Raw genomic sequence first — 16,411 nt, 5'->3', positions numbered from 1 at the left:
TGGGCACTCTAAAAATGTTTGAATCTCAAAGTTTCAGGTTGCTTCCTGAGAGTGCAGGACCTTGAGGGTGAGTGCTGAAATATAAATAACTCGACCCACATCCTTGTAACAGAAACCAGACACATTGTGTTCGCCGCGGTGTCACAGATGCTCTCGCAGAGTCATTGCCCAGCAATAAAGCATCACCTGGAAGCGGTGCAAAACAAGTGTTTGGCGCGTCTGCCTCGTGGCTCTGGGGTCGAGGATTCGAACCCAGGTCGGTCCTTACTGTGTTTAATAACAATGAACAACAACCATGTGGTCACATCTAAAAGAGTCAGGATCATTGCAGTAAAGCACAGGATGACTCATAATGTTTTCATTTGTCACATAGACAATTTTTTTCCCACCCTTTATAGCCCTAAACAAAATAAATCTTGCGCAAAAATTCGCCCTCCCTACACGTGGTGTCGCTGTGCATTGGGAAAGCTTAACGTCTACATAGAGGAAGAACAGGCCAAAGAGGAACGTCGTTTAAATTGTTATCAGGTTACATTTCGTAGCTTGTGGGTTTTACACAACTATTTTAAACTCCAAAAGCGACTAAAAAGACGTCTGTATTTTACTCATTAGTAGAACAAGGCTTGAGCTTAACGCCAATAAGCTCACATTGCTTTACATTTGTGCATGTGCTACTTGCTGCTGCGAGCTAATATGGTAGCAACCGCGCTAACGTGATTGTTGTGCCATCATTCACGCACTTTCTCCCCTTACACCACTACTCTTCTGTTTTGGGGAATAAAAGGGTTATTTTCCCAAGCATCAAAATGTCTAAAAGGAAAGTCACGTTTGCGGATGGTGACGGTGGAAACATGGATCTGGACGACGAGATTCCAGAAAAAAAGGTCCATTTGCTCTCTTTTTGTGTTTGTAAACATAATCATTTTAATGATTGAATTAGATTCTATTTGAAAATGATCATTGTGCAATATTTAGTTGAGTCTAGGGGTGTATTTATTTTATATAAGGAAATTTTTCAACATTAATATTTGAATGAAAAATAAATATGAATTTATGTGTGTACTTTTAGCCAACCAATGAGGTGGCAAGTGGCCCAGGGTCAAGGTTCAAGGGCAAGCATTCTCTCGACAGTGACGAGGAGGATGAAGGGGAGGAAACCCAGAATAGCAAATACGATATTTTGGCCAGCGACGACGTGGACGGTTAGTCTTTCGTGTTGCCAGCTAACTCCAGGATCGCCAATTGTTTACTCCATCAGTCTTTGTGTCACTTTCCAGGCCAAGAGAACGCCACCATCGACTACGATGAGGGTGTCTCCATCACCCCCTTCAACCTGGAGGAGGAGATGCAGGAAGGACACTTTGACTCAGAAGGCAACTATTTTATCAAAAAGGAAGAATTGATCCGAGATAACTGGCTCGACAACATCGACTGGGTAACTTTTTCAATGAGCCTTTTTTTAAGCCACCCTGATACTATCATATTATAATTCTCCTTATTTTTCAGGTGAAAATCAAAGAGCAACCATTTAAACAAAAGAAGAAAGGACTCGGCGCCAAACGCAAGCGCAGGGTAGGCGATGAAGATGAGGCAGAGGAGGAGAAAAAGCGAGAGGAGCAACAGAAAAACAAGGAAGGCTGCGAAGATGAGGATGGGGATGAAGAGGAACCCGAACCCGCAGAGGACCCCTTGGCCTCATTCACGCAGCAGCAGCTGACAGAAGCCCTGCTGGAACTCTTGTTGCCGGGGGAGACGGTCACGGCGGCGCTACGGCGGCTGGGGGGCCTCGGCGGTCGCAAGAGAGGGAAACTGCGAGATGGCGGCCAACAGGCGGTGGAGAACCAACGCGACACGGAGAAGCTGGACCGCCTCACGTCCATCGCCGACCGGCTAGTGGCGTCGGGCATGTACGGCATTTACCAGCAAAGCAAGGAGAAGCTGGCCTACACGCTCAAGAACGCGAGCGGCAAGCCGCCCGGCAAGAAGAAGGAGGAAGACGAGGGGGATAAAGACGAGCTGGACATGTTCGGAGAGGAGTTTGACGAGAAGCACGCCACCGGAGACCAAGAGAAGGAGGATGAGGACAAAAAAGGTTTGACGCTGGCTTGGTCCGGTGTGGTCGTGCGTGCATGCCACGCTAATTTAATCTCCTCTGGTCTCTCAGCAGTGAGCGAGGACGTCATGTGGGAGTACAGGTGGGAGAACGAGGACAAGTCGGAGATCTATGGACCGTTCACCAGTCAGCAGATGCAGGTAGAAGTAACATAACAATGTAGCCGTACATCTACATACAAATTTATTTCACTATACATTATAATTTGATTAATGCTGCACTACTACTAGTGTACCACTGATAAAATGCTGCAGGTAATTACAAATGAAAAAGACACATCAAAACACAATTAAATTGTCATCTTATTTATTTTTATATAGACCCTATGATGACAATGAAACATGGTCATTTTGCTCACCTTTCACATATGTTTTGTGGTCAGGACTGGGTGGATGAAGGCTACTTTAGTAGTGGTGTTTACTGCAGACGCTTGGATCAGCAAGGATCACAATTCTACAACTCCAAGCGACTGGACTTCGAGCTCTACACGTGATCGCATCCAAGCACCTGACAATAGTGGGTCTTTTCTTGTTTGCCCACTGTTTTTAAATAAATACCACATATACTGTATTGTTGTGTATTTCTTGGACATAATTCATGCATTAGCTTGTCCATCCATTTTGCAGAATAAAACATTTTTTTGTTTATTTATGTGGTCAGTTTTTCTCTCACAATATCACTAATACATTTATATATATATATGACTGTATGTACATAAATTACTTTATTTATCATTGCTTTTTACGAAAATACTCATTTTTAGTACAAGCCACATCCAAATGTTAATTGGTCATCCTGCCCAGAAGCAAGTATCAAGAACTCCTATTGGCTAGACGTAAGTGCGCCTTCTCGGCCGGCCTACAAGCTCAACTCGGATTGGCTGAAACGTGTGCGGCGTTTGCAAAAAAAAAAACAAGATTTGATTTGCTGTAGTCGTTGGTCAACCTCCTCCGGTGCGTCTTGTTTACGATGAGGTTTTAAACCTTGTCCGCCGTGGTCGCGCTCGACATTTTTGGTAAGATTTTGTTTCATTTTAAATGCAAGTCTATTGGATCATCTGTGTAAATCGTGAAAGGTGCTGTGGTTCCTCGTCACGGAGTAAACATACATACATATCGACCGCTCTCGGATGCAGCTATCCTCTGGTCGTGATCGTAATGTAATCGAAAAAATGCATTTTTTGACTAAACCAAAATACGGATCTGTTTCAAGTGTATACCGGATTTTATTTCCCTTTCCACGCTGAACTAAGAAAGATCTCAAAGGCGTGCTTCGACCTTCAAAGTTTCGATTTGACACCGGGTCCATTCCAGCAAATAGACGGGTCTCATCTATCAGCGACGCACAGCAGATTCATGTAAACAATATTGGGTGTTTAAATTAGAGATAACCAATACCACAACATATGCAATTTGGCAAATGTATACGAAGACTGGCTTATTGTTGCATTTCTTTCTGAACATTCGTGTCTCATGAGTCATAACTGGAAAAGCAAATGGGTCAACAGACACACATCAGCACTTGAATAAAATGAAAAAAAAATCCTGAATAACATGAAAACTAATCCTAAATACTTTCTTGTTTTAGTCACCATTATTCTTAATAATCGTCAGTCTCAATCAACACATATGGAGAAAATGTAATCAACATATTTGGTCAATCTATAACCATCCCCAACCATACCATGACGTCACGTATACACAAGTTAGAGATTCTCTAGAACACACCAGCAACCCCGTTTTTGTATTCTAAATTCAAAGGTAAACAATTCAAGTCTGAGAGCCATTTGAAATCCTACAATAATAATTGGTAAAATTTCAGAAATTGGCTAAAACACAATTATAATTGACATTCTAGAATGCTTAAAAAAATCCAGACTTAAACCCAATGAAGATAATTTGACATGAAGTCTTTTGTTGTTTACAGTGGAGCAAGAGTGATCCAGGCCATGTTGACCTACCCCCCCGACTTGCTCCCCCACCTTGTTATCCCGATGGATGGCGATGCAATGCCCCCTCACCCTTTTTGTAGTGCACCCCCCCACAGTGAGCCTCCACCACCACTACCTTCTCTCCTCCCCCTCCCCTCCATCACTCCCAGGTATAGTCACTCCTCACAACATCCCTTCCTTTTTGTCTTCTTACTTTTATTTGTGCAATAAAGTGTAAAAAATACATTCTTATCAGATCTCTACAGATAAGGGAAAAATGAACAAGTATTTACAACAGGGGTAGGGAACCTATGGCTCGGGAGCCACATGTGGCTCTTTAGATGGGTGCATCTGGCTCTTTGCTAACCTGTGAGCTAAAATATGGAAATTGCTGATGACAGAATTGAGATTAACTCTGAATCTTCCCCGGCAGAGTGAAAGATGGAACTTCAGGCCCCCGGAAGAGAAGTCGGGTCCGAACAGTCGTACCTCAGTTGGAGCAAAAGGTGGCGTTGCCGTCCACGAACAAGCCATCTTCCTTCAGGACACAGTGTAACAACATGGTGGGTGCTGCACTAAATGCTTTTTTTTGCGTGATGAATATAGTCATTAAAACGCAGTTTTGATTTTTTTAGGTGCAATTCTCACAGGCCAAGCAGCCGAGAGTTGAATGCCCAAATGAAGCTGACAAGCACAAGAAGGTAAGCTTTAGCTTTTCTTCTTTTTAAAAATACTTTAACATTTTGTGTTGTTATTTGACAGCTAAGCCTGTCAATGTGAATGACCCGTACAGTGTAGTTGGGGGGGGGGGGGGGGGGGGTGTAATCCTCCTTTACGGTCTGCTGCATTCCATCAGGACCAATCATTGAACGCTTTTTGTGTTTGACCCACTAATGACAATTTTAATTCAGACCTATGAAAACAATGGAAACGTTTTGTTTTCATAGTATTGCCATTGACTATAATAGAGGTCTTTTCATTCTTCTACCAGGAATTTAAGTGAGTTAGCCACGGTTAGCTGTCCAATACATTTCTTAATGGATTTTCCATTATTATTAGACCAAATGAACTGCGTGTTCTAGGCAACAAAATATTTTTTTTAATTAGGTGACTGTGTATCCTTTTTGCAGGATGGCTGTGATCACTTTGACTCCGCCCAAAATGCGTAAGTGCCCTCAGAGGTTGGTTAGCTCACCAGCTTTAGGCTGAGCTTCATGTCTCCTATTTTTTTCCAGAGAGAAGGACTTTGAAGAGGAGCAAAACGAGCATCGTCTGGAGACGTCGAACCCGACGCCGACCCACGAGCCGCCGAGCTACCTCCTAAATGGAAGCAATTTGGCACCCCCCGGCTGGCTGCTAGGCCCCTTCATCCAGTCTTTCAAATCCAAAATGGCTAGCTTCACCGACATAGTCATGAGTCCTGCTAAGATCTTCAAGGACAAAAACCTACGCGTTTCCGGACATGAACCAGATGAGACGGGCGGTTCTTCGGAAACTGAACGGGAGCCTCGGGAAAATGGCGACATGGAAGAAAATCCTATTCAGGTTGTACCACCTAGAAGCAGCTCCCCTCATTCTCAGACATTTCATAGCCCTGTGCCTGATGAAGTTCAAATGTCATCAAGTCAGGAGGTGCAAAACCCCTCCTTAAGCATTGACAATGTTGTCATGGAGACAGAAGTGCCAACCCTGCTAACAACCAAGTCCGACTTGGTAAGTAACCCGCCGTTGTACCCCTTCAATGTGCAGCTGGAATGTTTTCCTCAAGACGCTAGCGCTCTTCAAACCGACCACATCGACAGCGCTCGCCTTCAACCTGCGTCCACTTCAGTCCGATCCAAAAGGATGGCGAGCGCCAAAGTCCGCGTAGAGAGGAAAAGATTAAAAGCGGACACCCAAAGTGATGGCGCTAACCCTGTGGTCCCCGAAAAGAAAGCAGCGTCTAAACTCACGGGCGGGCAAAACGCTCGCCGACCTGCCGCAAAATGTCGAAGCGTCAAGAGGGACGCGAAAAGCGAGCCAAAAAATGAGACGGAGAAGAAAACCCAGGCGCTGGTCAGCATGAGAAATGTGACAGTGCGCAAACTGACGTGGTCGGCTCAGGGTGAGAGCGCCCCCAATGTTGGATGCGCAAAACCCACAAAGAAGTCCAAAAAGGCTCGCCGAGACGGGAAAAATACAGACTCCAAACTTGAAAAATCCTCAGAACCACTTTATTTTGAAATGACTCCCTTCGAAGGGAATCCGTCCCAATGTGACCACGAGCCGTACCAAAGAAGCCATCCGGGTTCCAGTGCCTCCATTTTACTTCACAGTAGGATTCACCTCAAGCGGCTCGGAAGAAATCCCCACTTTAGTTGGCCCCCCGCGCCCGATGGGACCACCCCGACCGCCGTGGAGGACCTCCCGGGCCGAGGCGTTTTGACCTCACGCCTATCACGCAGCTCTTCGTGCCCAGAGATCCCCTCGCTCTTTTCCCCGCTTACTCGCCAGTCGCTGCCCGCGTCCGTCCCGGTGCGGCTTCACGGCGACTCTCAGCGCGCCCGCCGTCACACGGTGAGCGGCATGGAGGTGGAGAGAGAGATCGCCCCGCCGTGCCTGCGCAAGGAGGTGTACCCGGCACATCGCTCCTTCCCCTGTGACGGGCCCAAGCCGTCGTCCCCCCTCCCGCCCACCTCTTCGCTGTCCACGCTAGTTTCCTGCTTCCTCTCCAGCCCGCTGGCTTTTTTGTCCAAGAAAGATGAAGGCAGAGTGGCAACTGCCGACTCTTCCGCCGCGCCTCTGGAGAGAGCAGAAAGTCCTGTCGGAGTCCCAGATGCCTGTACCAGGTCAGGATTTTTCTTGGCTTTTCCCACAAGTTCAATATTATTATTTCCTCCAACAGTAGGCGGAGCCTGATTTCGGAAAGCCAACATTCTGTACGTTTGTGTGCAAAATAATTCCAAAAATTGCAAACTCTCAGGATATCAAGTTCTTTTTTGACCCCTGTGATCTTTGACCTTAACTTTCATCATGTCCTTCCCTATTACAAACATATATATTTTTAATCCCTTAGTTCGTTCTTGTGTTATCCGTAACACAAAATGACCAAACCTTGGGAACACATAGGCAACCTTCTAAAACATGATCATTAATGACAAAATCTCCCCCTCAAAAAATAAATTTTGGCTTTCCCCCGACAGAACGAGACAGTTGGGAGTCGAGCTCGACGGAAAAACACACGGCGAAGATTACGACGAGGACGCCATTTCTTCCGGTGGGGAGTTTGACAAAGCGGTAGTGGTGGCGGAGCTGCGAGAGGAAAAATCCCTCTCCGACTCGGAGCTGAAGGTGAGTGCAGCAACGCCGTTTTTTGCAGCAGCGTGGCTAACGTACACGCTGATGTCGCAGAGCTCGCAGAAAAACGAGCGAGGCGGCAAGGTGTCGTCCATTCGCATCCGGAGGACGCTGCCTAAAGCTCAGAACAACCTAACGCCCATGGGCCTCCCCAAAGCCGTCAGGTGGGTGCGCATTCATGGGGTGCCGTCGACGACCATGTTTTTTTCTTGTTTACATTTATTTTTTCTCTCCTTCTTTTTAAACAGGTTAAAGAAGAAGCAGTTCAGCTTGGAGGAAATTTACACCAACAAAAACTTTAGCAAACCCCCAGAGAGGTGAGCTCGACACAGTATATAGTAAGGCTTTTTTTGGCGCTGCTGAAATTTGGATTCTTTTGTACCCTAGCCGACTGGAGACCATCTTAGAGTTGCCACTCAACCGCCGCGACGGCGCCGAGTCCTTCTTCGGCCAGCGCCGCCTCAAACGCTCTCTGGTCTTCCCCGAAACGGGCGCCGTCCGGAAGCCCAAGAAGGTAGTGGGTGGCGGAGGAAAGGCGGGGACGGTGTCCTCCCGTACCCGGCGGGGGGGCTTCGCCAAGGGCGGCGCCGGAACCACCGCATCCGTCCCACCGCCGCCCGACCCTGACGCGCTTTTGTGCGCTAAGCTGAAACAACTGGACTTGTGGCTCGCTGGCGACCAGGCGGATGGTGCCGTGAGTTAACTTTGTGCTTTTCTCAAACATGTTGCCTTGGCGCTCGTAGTTGGTCCGCCATGGCGAGCGACCAGCGCCCTCGTACAACAGTAACGGCAGCTCTTATTTATTGCAACTTAAATTGCGTGGCGCTCTTAATATTGTGTGCGTGTCGTCGTTGAATCAGGTGGCCTTAAACCCTTTGTTAGTATTCGCTTTTTATCCAAAAGTTGTTTATTATTTTTTATTTCTTCACTGTCTGTATAAAAAGCACAAAAAGCATCAAATAAAGTAGGTAGGCAATAATGTGTTTTTTTTTAAACCATGGTGGCTAAGTTATGTTTTTTTACAGCATTTTGGTATTGTATTTTTCATGTAGTTTTGTGTATTTGGTTTTTATACATGTGGATTTGCAAGAGCTGGGAAATAAATATCAGCTTGTAAACGTTAAAGTGGAATTTGTTTCTTTTGCTGCCGTCTTTAGTCTTTCAAAGTGATCAAGTAGGAGATGAGCGCCATCAGTGCTGGCGCCAGAGCTAAAACGGTGAGCCAAAGGACGATGGCGATGATGGCCAGTCTTTTAGACCGGTGGGAAAACCGTGTTGACGCCTCTATGTCCAACTCCTTTTCTGCCTGTTGGGGGAAAAGACAAAATATCCTAAACACAATGAAGATGAGGCTCAAACACTTTAGTGAACAGAAAGTGACGTCATTCAGCGACAGGGGTCTAGCCAATCATCGGAGACGATGCAATCACTTTACGTCGCCAAGCATTGGTTATGACGCAATCATTCTGCGCAGCCAATCACAGCAGTGCTTGCACATGTGGCGAGAGGGTTCAGCTTTTTAAACCGAATGGATCCGTGCACTCACCAAACAAGAGTAAAAAACCTAGTATGTATCTTTTAAGTTGGGATATCTGTCGCGATTTGTGCAAATACGATGAACTAGTGGTCCGAAATATGGACCGATTTTGTTTTTCGAGTGAGGTCTGTTTTTGCAAAGCATGCAGCGACTCTAAAGTTGTGAATGGGTTTCCCCATTGAAAAACATGGAGTACCTCAAGCGTCAAGTAAGAAGCAGAGATGTGGAAAAAAAGGTAAAATTTAAGTCAGATTTGTGCAAATTCTAGTGCCATTTGTTAAGATGTTTTATATATGGATAATAATTAAACGCGATGGCCAGCTCATTTATATGGGTAGTTAAAAATACACATGCTGATGGCAGATGTGATACTGGTGCACATTGTAATATTGTTTTATATCAAGCAATAGGAAGTAACCCAGTATTAATGGAGTGACCAGAATGCCCCCAAAATCAACAGGATGGCCCAAAATAAACATAAATTGGCTTGGCAGGGGGTGTTTCAGTATTTTCCTCATAAAATGTACCTTGACCGAGTTGATGAGTGCCATGATTCCAATGCAGGAGATGCCACAAATGATGCTGCTGATGGCCAGCTTCCGATGATGATGGTCTTGGCAGAAGGCGCTCGTAATGCAGCCATTTTTCTTCCCCAACTGGCTTTTGTGTGATTCTGCCGAGCCTGGCATGGTGTTCAACGGTGTGTCTTCGTCTACCTTTATGGTAGTGTGAGGTGAGTGGGACATCTTTGAGCAGAAAATAAAGATATTGTCATAGGTTTAGTGTTTCTTAATCAAAAATAGATGTGAAAATACATTTAGTCTGTTTATTAGTGGTGTCTCCATTTGCAGTTAGGAAAAAAGCCTTATTATACATGGTCATCTTTATGGGGGAAAAAGCCTTACTATACTATGTTGTTTTTTTATTAAAGATAAAAAGCCTTACTATATGTCGTTTTTTAGGAAAAAACAGCCTTACTATACTACAATAGTGAAAGACAGCCAGACAGACAGTGCTGCCTCTCCTGCCACATATTTTTTTGACCTGCCTTGACACGTTTAGCTTCAGTTCTGGTGTAGTGGAGTGCTGAAATTGGCTTTAATTCCCACAGTTGGCTTCCCACAAAACGAAAGCAAAAATCTTGACAAAGCTGTTCAGTGTCTATATATAAACCTTAATACTTAATGTTTAAATTAAAGTTGTCGTTTTTCTTAAATGTTGTCTTTAGGGCCGTTTTGTAATCAAACATGTTTGGCCATGGATCTCTGTTTGAGTTCTAGTTGTATTGAGTGCGTTCAAAAGCAAAGCAAGAATGTGGTCAGGCCAGTTGAGGTTCTCTTCAAACGGCTATTTTTCCCCACCAAGAACATAACAACAAATCCACAATCAAAGTGCTTTCCTCGAGTGTAATAGCACACGGGCCTGTTAATCATTTGTCTTTCGTGCTCTTTTTCTCACCCAAAATGGTCAAGACTATTCTAAAAAGCTATTCCATAGCTCTGTACTTACTTTGACTGGTTGGTGTCTTCCTATTTCCCGGCTACGATGAGTCGTCGTCGGCTCCGCGGGCCTCAGCTGTTGGTCATGCCACCGAGAAGTCAAATGTAGACTTGTAGTGAGTGGCGCAACTTGACTGAAACTGTGTGAAAGCGCCACGCCTATTTGCTCTTCGAGCTTCTATGGCCTTCCGACTCACGCACTCAAGCACGCACGTGCAACCTTTCTCTTGTCTATTGGTCCTCTTTGGGGCCAGAGGTTGAAGGAAGTGTGAAGGAAGGGTGAAACGGATCAAAACGGTTGATGTGAAGTAGTAGTAGTAGTAGTAATAGTGGTTGTTGTGTAGTAGTGGTTAATTTCGTGTGGAGTAGTGGTTGTTGTTGTGTGAAGTAGTAGTAGTATTAGTGGTTGTTGTTGTGTGAAGTAGTAGTAGTATTAGTGGTTGTTGTCATTGTGTAGTAGTGGTTGTTGTTGTAGTTGTGTAGTAGTAATAGTAGTAGTAGTAGTAATAGTAGTTGTGTAGTAGTAGTGGTTGTGGTTGAAGTAGAAGTTTTAGTAGTTGTAGTTGTCTAGTAGTAGTAGTAGTAGTGGTTGTGGTAGTAGTTATAGTAGTTGTAGTAGTTTTAGTAGTTATACTTGTGTAGTGGTAGTAGTAGTAGTAGTAGTAGTAGTAGGCGCACTGTTGGCTATTGAGAAAAGGTCCTTTAGTTGCGGCAGGAAATACACAAGTTATATTTTGATGTAGAGAAACATAAGACATCATTTCAGGTTTATAAATATTTATTTAAAAAGTAACCATAGTATATTCCCTTTTGAAGAAGAACAGTCTCTTGGCTTTCTCCGATAATTAGCTTGAGCGGTTGGAGAGTTTTAGCACCCAAGCAAAAACAAATATGCCGTTTCTTTTGTTTAATTTAGCCATTAAACGGGGGGGAGTTTATTGCAACAAAATACAATAGAATATGAGATGAAGTTGATGACAGTTTTTTTTTGTTTTGCAGCAGCAAAATCCATTCGTTCTTTACTACAAGTGATGTGAACAGCAGTCATCTAGAAAGATTCCTATTGTCTAAAAGGAGTATTAGGGCTACACTCAAAATTTACTTTATAAAAATAAACTAATATATTTGTTTAAAATTAGAAATATGTAACAAAAACTAAAAATAGTTATATATTGCTTGCAAAGGTATTGTTTTTTTCAATGAAAAAAATAAAATTCATTCATTTAAAAAATCTCTCGTCCAAATATTAATGATAAAGTCTTTCTTTAGAATAAGCAAATGTCATAAAAATATAAATTTGTATTTTTTCAATGTGGTCCTAATACTCCTTTGTAAAAATGTGCAAAAAATATTCATGCAAAACTAAAAGTGTTTTTAGTGTCCTTGCTTTCAAGGCATTCCAGCAAATGTTGAATTTCATTTATACACTTAAACAAATTATAAATAAGAACTTTTTTTATTTTTCCAGGTGAAAACAATACTCGATATTAAATTTCTCCTCACTCATAATCCACTTTTTGTGTTGTCTCACAGTTTTGGGTGCGACGTACTCTCTTGGGCGTGTCCAAGATACCCATGAAGGATCACGACAGTCTGGACCCGGCCACTGACGGTCTACCCGGCAGGATCGGATCCGACACGTGCCTCGGAATCTCCCGCTCATCCGAGGTCACCTCCAGGTTTTCGGGGAGTGACGGGCAGCGACGGGCGGCGTCTAACGGCCCCGGAGCCTCAAGCCCGGGTGGCGTCAGGGATGTGGTGTCATCCGAAGTGGCTGCCGTCACGTGGATCCCGCTGGACAGCGAATCCTTGGACTTGGAATCGGACTCCGGACTCTACAACAGGTAGGGGAAAAATGCATTTGTATCAAATGACATTTGAATATTTCTTAATACATTCCTTTTTACTTGACTTTGTACTTTATACTTTTTACTTTAATGATGAGTGATGAGTATGTTAATAATTTAAACATTTTTTTCTGTTTATGTTTCATATGTACTGTTAACGGATGCACTTTTTTATATGTATCGTATCTTGTGTTGACAAGGCCCATCTGTCAAATTTTTAAAGTCAATGTGGCCCCCGGACCCAAAAGTTTGCTCACCCTTGTACTAACAAATCATGGGCAAATAGCTAACTTTATCTAGAACACAGTTTATGTCAGGGGCAAGGGATTTTGACTACGTTACCACATGGTTTATAGATGAGCCCCCATTTTGTAAGTCTCACTCGAATTGAACAATTGATGGTTTCATGTGTGTACCTGCAGGAGCAAAGCGGCGCTGTCCATCATGGAAGGGACGGGACGTAATGAGGATGCTGCCGTGCCGAACAAGGTAGCGGGTAGCGGACTGGGAGACACGGCGCTGTAGGCGGGCGGAACTGGCGCCATCTGACGCTGAAGCAGCTGCAGAATGACGGTGATGTCAGCCATCATCCGGCTCTCCAGTCTGCATCGACACAGGTCAACGCAACTTTTTTTTTTTATTGAACTGAACAACCAAAACAGGTCATTAAATATATCATTTTTATTATTGAATAGGGTTCATTATTATAGGAGCAGTGTCAAAACTTCAATGTCAAAACATGGGGTTATAGCTCAGTAGTAGAGCATTTGACTGCAGATCAAGAGGTCCCCGAGGCAAATCCGGGTGACCCATCGGAAACAATTTTTTCTGTAAATATAATGTTAAGTTCAGAGATTTCTGCTGTCATTTTAACACTGATATTAACTCACCGATTCAACTGTGACTGCAGAACTTCCAGTCTGGAGCCGAGCTCGCCGGACCGCTCGTCGGAACAAACCGGGATGGTCTGGAATCCGGCGGTCCTGCCCGTCGCCGACGAGCGTCTCTGGGCCTCGGAGTACTGGCTGGCTCGGCGGTCCGACCAGAAACCGTAAAGTCCCGGAGCGCCAACCGGAGGAACTGTTGCTGCTCAGACAATCATCGAGATGGAGATTAATAATGTGATAATTCCGGTATGTTCAGAAAAAAAACACACTCCATGATGGATGAAATGTGTTCATTTTCAAATGGTGCTTGTAGGATGGACTGTTTACCTGAGTATGGTGGACCAGCCAGGTCCAAAGGCTTTGCCATCCCAGGAGAAGGTCTGTCATGTGGGAGGAGGTTGACAGTGCCACAAGGGTAATCTCTGGCATCCCCCGCCGCCGCCGCCGTGGGGGCACGAGACTCCCCCTTGGCATTGCGCCTCCGTCTCTTCACCTCCTCGTCGCTGGACTCGGAGGAAAAAGTTTGGCTGCTGCACGCCTCGTCCCAGCGTGACCTGACCAAGCGGTGGCGACTGGCTAACGGGCAAGATTGCTCGGCGTACGCCTCCTCCCGGTCCGTGCCATCTGATAAGTGTAATGTTTTATTTTTTTTTTATTTCTGAAAATAAGTCATGGTCATTTCTCACCAGGTCGATTGCGCCGTCGAGGGGAGCCTCTACAGCGCCTCCGCGCGCGACGGGAGCTGCACTCGGACTCCTTGCTTGGGCTTGGCTGGTTTAATCGATCTACCTGAGAGACAACAGCTTCAGTGAGATACCAACCCTAACCCCCTAAAAAGCCTTACTATACTATGTCGTTTTTTAAGAAAAAAAGCCTTACTATACTATGTCGTTTTTTAAGATAAAAAGCCTTACTATACTATGTCGTTTTTTTAAAGAAAAAAAGCCTTACTATACTATGTCGTTTTTTGACGGAAAAAAGCCTTACTATACTATGTCGTTTTTTTCCGAAAAAAAAGCCTTACTATACTATGTCGTTTTTTGACGAAAAAAGCCTTACTATACTATGTCGTTTTTTAAGAAAAAAAGCCTTACTATACTATGTCGTTTTTTAAGATAAAAAGCCTTACTATACTATGTCGTTTTTTTTAAGAAAAAAAGCCTTACTATACTATGTCGTTTTTTAAGATAAAAAGCCTTACTATACTATGTCGTTTTTTTAAAGAAAAAAAGCCTTACTATACTATGTCGTTTTTTGACGAAAAAAAGCCTTACTATACTATGTCGTTTTTTGACGGAAAAAAGCCTTACTATACTATGTCGTTTTTTTCCGAAAAAAAAGCCTTACTATACTATGTCGTTTTTTGACGGAAAAAAGCCTTACTATACTATGTCGTTTTTTTCCGAAAAAAAAGCCTTACTATACTATGTCGTTTTTTGACGAAAAAAGCCTTACTATACTATGTCGTTTTTTAAGAAAAAAAGCCTTACTATACTATGTCGTTTTTTAAGATAAAAAGCCTTACTATACTATGTCGTTTTTTTTAAGAAAAAAAGCCTTACTATACTATGTCGTTTTTTAAGATAAAAAGCCTTACTATACTATGTCGTTTTTTTAAAGAAAAAAAGCCTTACTATACTATGTCGTTTTTTGACGAAAAAAAGCCTTACTATACTATGTCGTTTTTTGACGAAAAAAAGCCTTACTATACTATGTCGTTTTTTTAAGATAAAAAGCCTTACTATACTATGTCGTTTTTTAAGAAAAAAAGCCTTACTATACTATGTCGTTTTTTGACGAATAAAAGCCTTACTATAATATGTCGTTTTTTTCCGAAAAAAAAGCCTTACTATACTATGTCGTTTTTTGACGAAAAAAGCCTTACTATACTATGTCGTTTTTTAAGAAAAAAAGCCTTACTATACTATGTCGTTTTTTAAGATAAAAAGCCTTACTATACTATGTCGTTTTTTTTAAGAAAAAAAGCCTTACTATACTATGTCGTTTTTTAAGATAAAAAGCCTTACTATACTATGTCGTTTTTTTAAAGAAAAAAAGCCTTACTATACTATGTCGTTTTTTGACGAAAAAAAGCCTTACTATACTATGTCGTTTTTTAAGAATGGGGACCGGGACCACCCTCGATAAGTGAATTTCCGCAAAGTAGGTATTCCCCTTCAAAAATGGGCCACCACTCTCCAATATTCTCTCTTATCACACCCAGATCATACTTAGTCCTTTATTGTACCTTCAAGTGAGAAAAGTTAGGTAAGTTTACAAAGCAGAGCAAACCAGGATTTGAACCTCAAATCCAAGCACATGCAAAGATTTTCCCAATATTATTCAGGTAAATGAATGAGATAAATTTACAAGTACTACTGGTTTCTCTCACAGGGTGGTGGCTCAGTGGTTAAGTCATCAGTCTCCCACATCTGTGGTTGTTGGTTCAAATCCCAGTGCTGGCAAGGATTTTCCCAATATTATTCAGGTAAATTAATGAGTTAAATTTACAAGTACTACTACTTTCTCTCACAGGGTGGTGGCCCAGTGGATAAGTCATCAGTCTGCCAATCCTTTGGTCCTGGGTTCAAATCCCAGTGCCTGCAAAGATTTTCTCAATATTATTCAGGTAAATGAATGAGATAAAAGTATAAGTACTACCGCTTTCTCCCACAGGGTGGTGGCCCAGTGGTTAAGTCATCAGTCTCCCACATCTGTGGTTGTTGGTTCAAATCCCAGTGCCACCAAAGATTTTCCCAATATTATTCAGTTAAAAGAATAAGTTCTAATGTCTAAGTGTTTAAGTGTATAAGTATTGAGTGGTGGATGAAGCATTTTGTCCAAAAAATGACTAAGTGTTTCACCCCATTTCCTTGGATAAAACGTTTCAACACCTATGTATAAGTGGGGCACGAGTTGGTGTAGTGGGTTGCACACTCGCCTTTGCACCGAGAGAACGTGAGTTCGCTTCCCGGTGTCGGCGGTTCACTGACCAAGCAAGCGGTCGAGGGTCGGCCGAAGGCCGACCCGAGAACGCCTTTCGCACGGACAGGTCCATCAAGTGTCTTCCGAACTGCCGAAGGCAGTTCGGAATATAACCTTTTGCTGAAAAGTATGACTAAGTGTTTAATAAAAATTAAAAAGGTTTTTCTCTTCTTTTTTTTTCTTGTTCCATTTCCAGACTACTTGGTGTGGTGATCAGCCAAAGGACGACAGCGGGAATCGAACCCGGGTCTCCCACATGGGAGTCCAGTGAACTAAC

General features: G+C 43.3%; 4 protein-coding genes and 2 long non-coding RNA genes across 11 annotated transcripts in view; 4 read left to right on the top strand and 2 right to left on the bottom strand.

Annotated features, from left to right (window-relative positions):
* Positions 1–429: 429 nt before the first annotated feature.
* On the top strand, positions 430–2,760 carry cd2bp2 (CD2 (cytoplasmic tail) binding protein 2). 2 transcript variants are annotated; one of them, XM_077734354.1, is made up of 6 exons: positions 430–884; positions 1,070–1,202; positions 1,278–1,435; positions 1,507–2,092; positions 2,168–2,253; positions 2,496–2,760. In XM_077734354.1, exons 1-6 carry the CDS (start codon positions 807–809, stop codon positions 2,604–2,606), a joined length of 1,152 nt encoding a protein of 383 aa, XP_077590480.1. In that variant the 5' UTR covers positions 430–806; the 3' UTR covers positions 2,607–2,760. The 2 variants fall into 2 exon arrangements, with proteins under 2 accessions (XP_077590480.1, XP_077590479.1); XM_077734353.1 differs by having other exon boundaries at positions 432–884; positions 2,165–2,253.
* Positions 2,761–3,004: 244 nt separating this feature from the next.
* On the top strand, positions 3,005–8,504 carry prr14 (proline rich 14). 2 transcript variants are annotated; one of them, XM_077734098.1, is made up of 10 exons: positions 3,005–3,128; positions 4,040–4,213; positions 4,477–4,606; positions 4,679–4,744; positions 5,174–5,208; positions 5,279–6,871; positions 7,226–7,373; positions 7,434–7,543; positions 7,628–7,696; positions 7,767–8,504. In XM_077734098.1, the coding sequence occupies exons 2-10, from the start codon at positions 4,062–4,064 to the stop codon at positions 8,080–8,082; spliced, it is 2,619 nt and encodes an 872-aa protein (XP_077590224.1). In that variant the 5' UTR covers positions 3,005–3,128; positions 4,040–4,061; the 3' UTR covers positions 8,083–8,504. The 2 variants fall into 2 exon arrangements, with proteins under 2 accessions (XP_077590224.1, XP_077590225.1); XM_077734099.1 differs by lacking the exon at positions 4,040–4,213 and having other exon boundaries at positions 3,039–3,128.
* LOC144208322 (transmembrane protein 265-like) lies at positions 8,275–10,574 on the bottom strand. Its single transcript, XM_077734100.1, has 3 exons — positions 10,426–10,574; positions 9,444–9,662; positions 8,275–8,685 (listed from the first exon to the last, which is right to left on the bottom strand). Exons 2-3 carry the CDS (start codon positions 9,660–9,662, stop codon positions 8,533–8,535), a joined length of 372 nt encoding a protein of 123 aa, XP_077590226.1. The 5' UTR covers positions 10,426–10,574; the 3' UTR covers positions 8,275–8,532.
* Positions 8,895–12,254, top strand: LOC144208324 (uncharacterized). The gene is made up of 3 exons (XR_013328868.1): positions 8,895–9,151; positions 9,481–9,649; positions 11,949–12,254. It is a non-coding gene; the product is annotated as an uncharacterized LOC144208324 (long non-coding RNA).
* Positions 11,266–16,411, bottom strand: part of kcnh6a (potassium voltage-gated channel, subfamily H (eag-related), member 6a) — a 19,218-nt gene continuing 14,072 nt past the window's right edge. The window contains exons 13-17 of one of the 4 annotated variants that reach the window (XM_077734095.1): positions 13,836–13,938; positions 13,477–13,773; positions 13,153–13,348; positions 12,679–12,865; positions 11,266–12,250 (exon numbers count right to left, since the gene is read on the bottom strand). In XM_077734095.1, the coding sequence (XP_077590221.1) occupies positions 11,999–12,250; positions 12,679–12,865; positions 13,153–13,348; positions 13,477–13,773; positions 13,836–13,938 (1,035 nt within the window). In that variant the 3' untranslated portion in view covers positions 11,266–11,998. Of the gene's footprint in view, positions 12,251–12,678; positions 12,866–13,152; positions 13,349–13,476; positions 13,774–13,835; positions 13,939–15,081; positions 15,146–15,192; positions 15,751–16,411 lie in introns of those variants that run through there. The other 3 variants (XM_077734097.1, XR_013328866.1, XM_077734096.1) reach the window with 3 other exon arrangements.
* Positions 12,688–16,411, top strand: part of LOC144208323 (uncharacterized) — a 3,910-nt gene continuing 186 nt past the window's right edge. Inside the window, exons 1-6 of the long non-coding RNA XR_013328867.1 lie at positions 12,688–12,879; positions 13,173–13,395; positions 13,463–13,762; positions 13,839–13,957; positions 15,685–15,778; positions 16,331–16,411. The exon at positions 16,331–16,411 is cut by the window's right edge and continues 186 nt beyond it. This is a non-coding gene — a long non-coding RNA (uncharacterized LOC144208323). The remainder of the gene's footprint in view (positions 12,880–13,172; positions 13,396–13,462; positions 13,763–13,838; positions 13,958–15,684; positions 15,779–16,330) is intronic.

This window comes from Stigmatopora nigra, chromosome 15 (assembly GCF_051989575.1).
Source record: "Stigmatopora nigra isolate UIUO_SnigA chromosome 15, RoL_Snig_1.1, whole genome shotgun sequence".
NCBI classification, from domain to species: domain Eukaryota; kingdom Metazoa; phylum Chordata; class Actinopteri; order Syngnathiformes; family Syngnathidae; genus Stigmatopora; species Stigmatopora nigra.
This window is presented reverse-complemented; position numbering and strand designations above follow the sequence as displayed.

Excerpts from the sequence above, each read along its gene's own strand:
- cd2bp2 (XM_077734353.1), top strand. The coding sequence starts at position 807 with ATGTCTAAAAGGAAAGTCACGTTTGCGGATGGTGACGGTGGAAACATG. Across the intron at positions 885-1,069 it reads ACGAGATTCCAGAAAAAAAG|CCAACCAATGAGGTGGCAAG; the intron begins GTCCATTTGCTC and ends GTGTACTTTTAG. Across the intron at positions 1,203-1,277 it reads GGCCAGCGACGACGTGGACG|GCCAAGAGAACGCCACCATC; the intron begins GTTAGTCTTTCG and ends GTCACTTTCCAG.
- prr14 (XM_077734098.1), top strand. The coding sequence starts at position 4,062 with ATGTTGACCTACCCCCCCGACTTGCTCCCCCACCTTGTTATCCCGATG. Across the intron at positions 6,872-7,225 it reads GTCCCAGATGCCTGTACCAG|AACGAGACAGTTGGGAGTCG; the intron begins GTCAGGATTTTT and ends TTCCCCCGACAG. Across the intron at positions 7,374-7,433 it reads TCTCCGACTCGGAGCTGAAG|AGCTCGCAGAAAAACGAGCG; the intron begins GTGAGTGCAGCA and ends CTGATGTCGCAG.
- LOC144208322 (XM_077734100.1), bottom strand. The coding sequence starts at position 9,662 with ATGTCCCACTCACCTCACACTACCATAAAGGTAGACGAAGACACACCG. Across the intron at positions 8,686-9,443 it reads CACTCATCAACTCGGTCAAG|GCAGAAAAGGAGTTGGACAT; the intron begins GTACATTTTATG and ends TTCCCCCAACAG.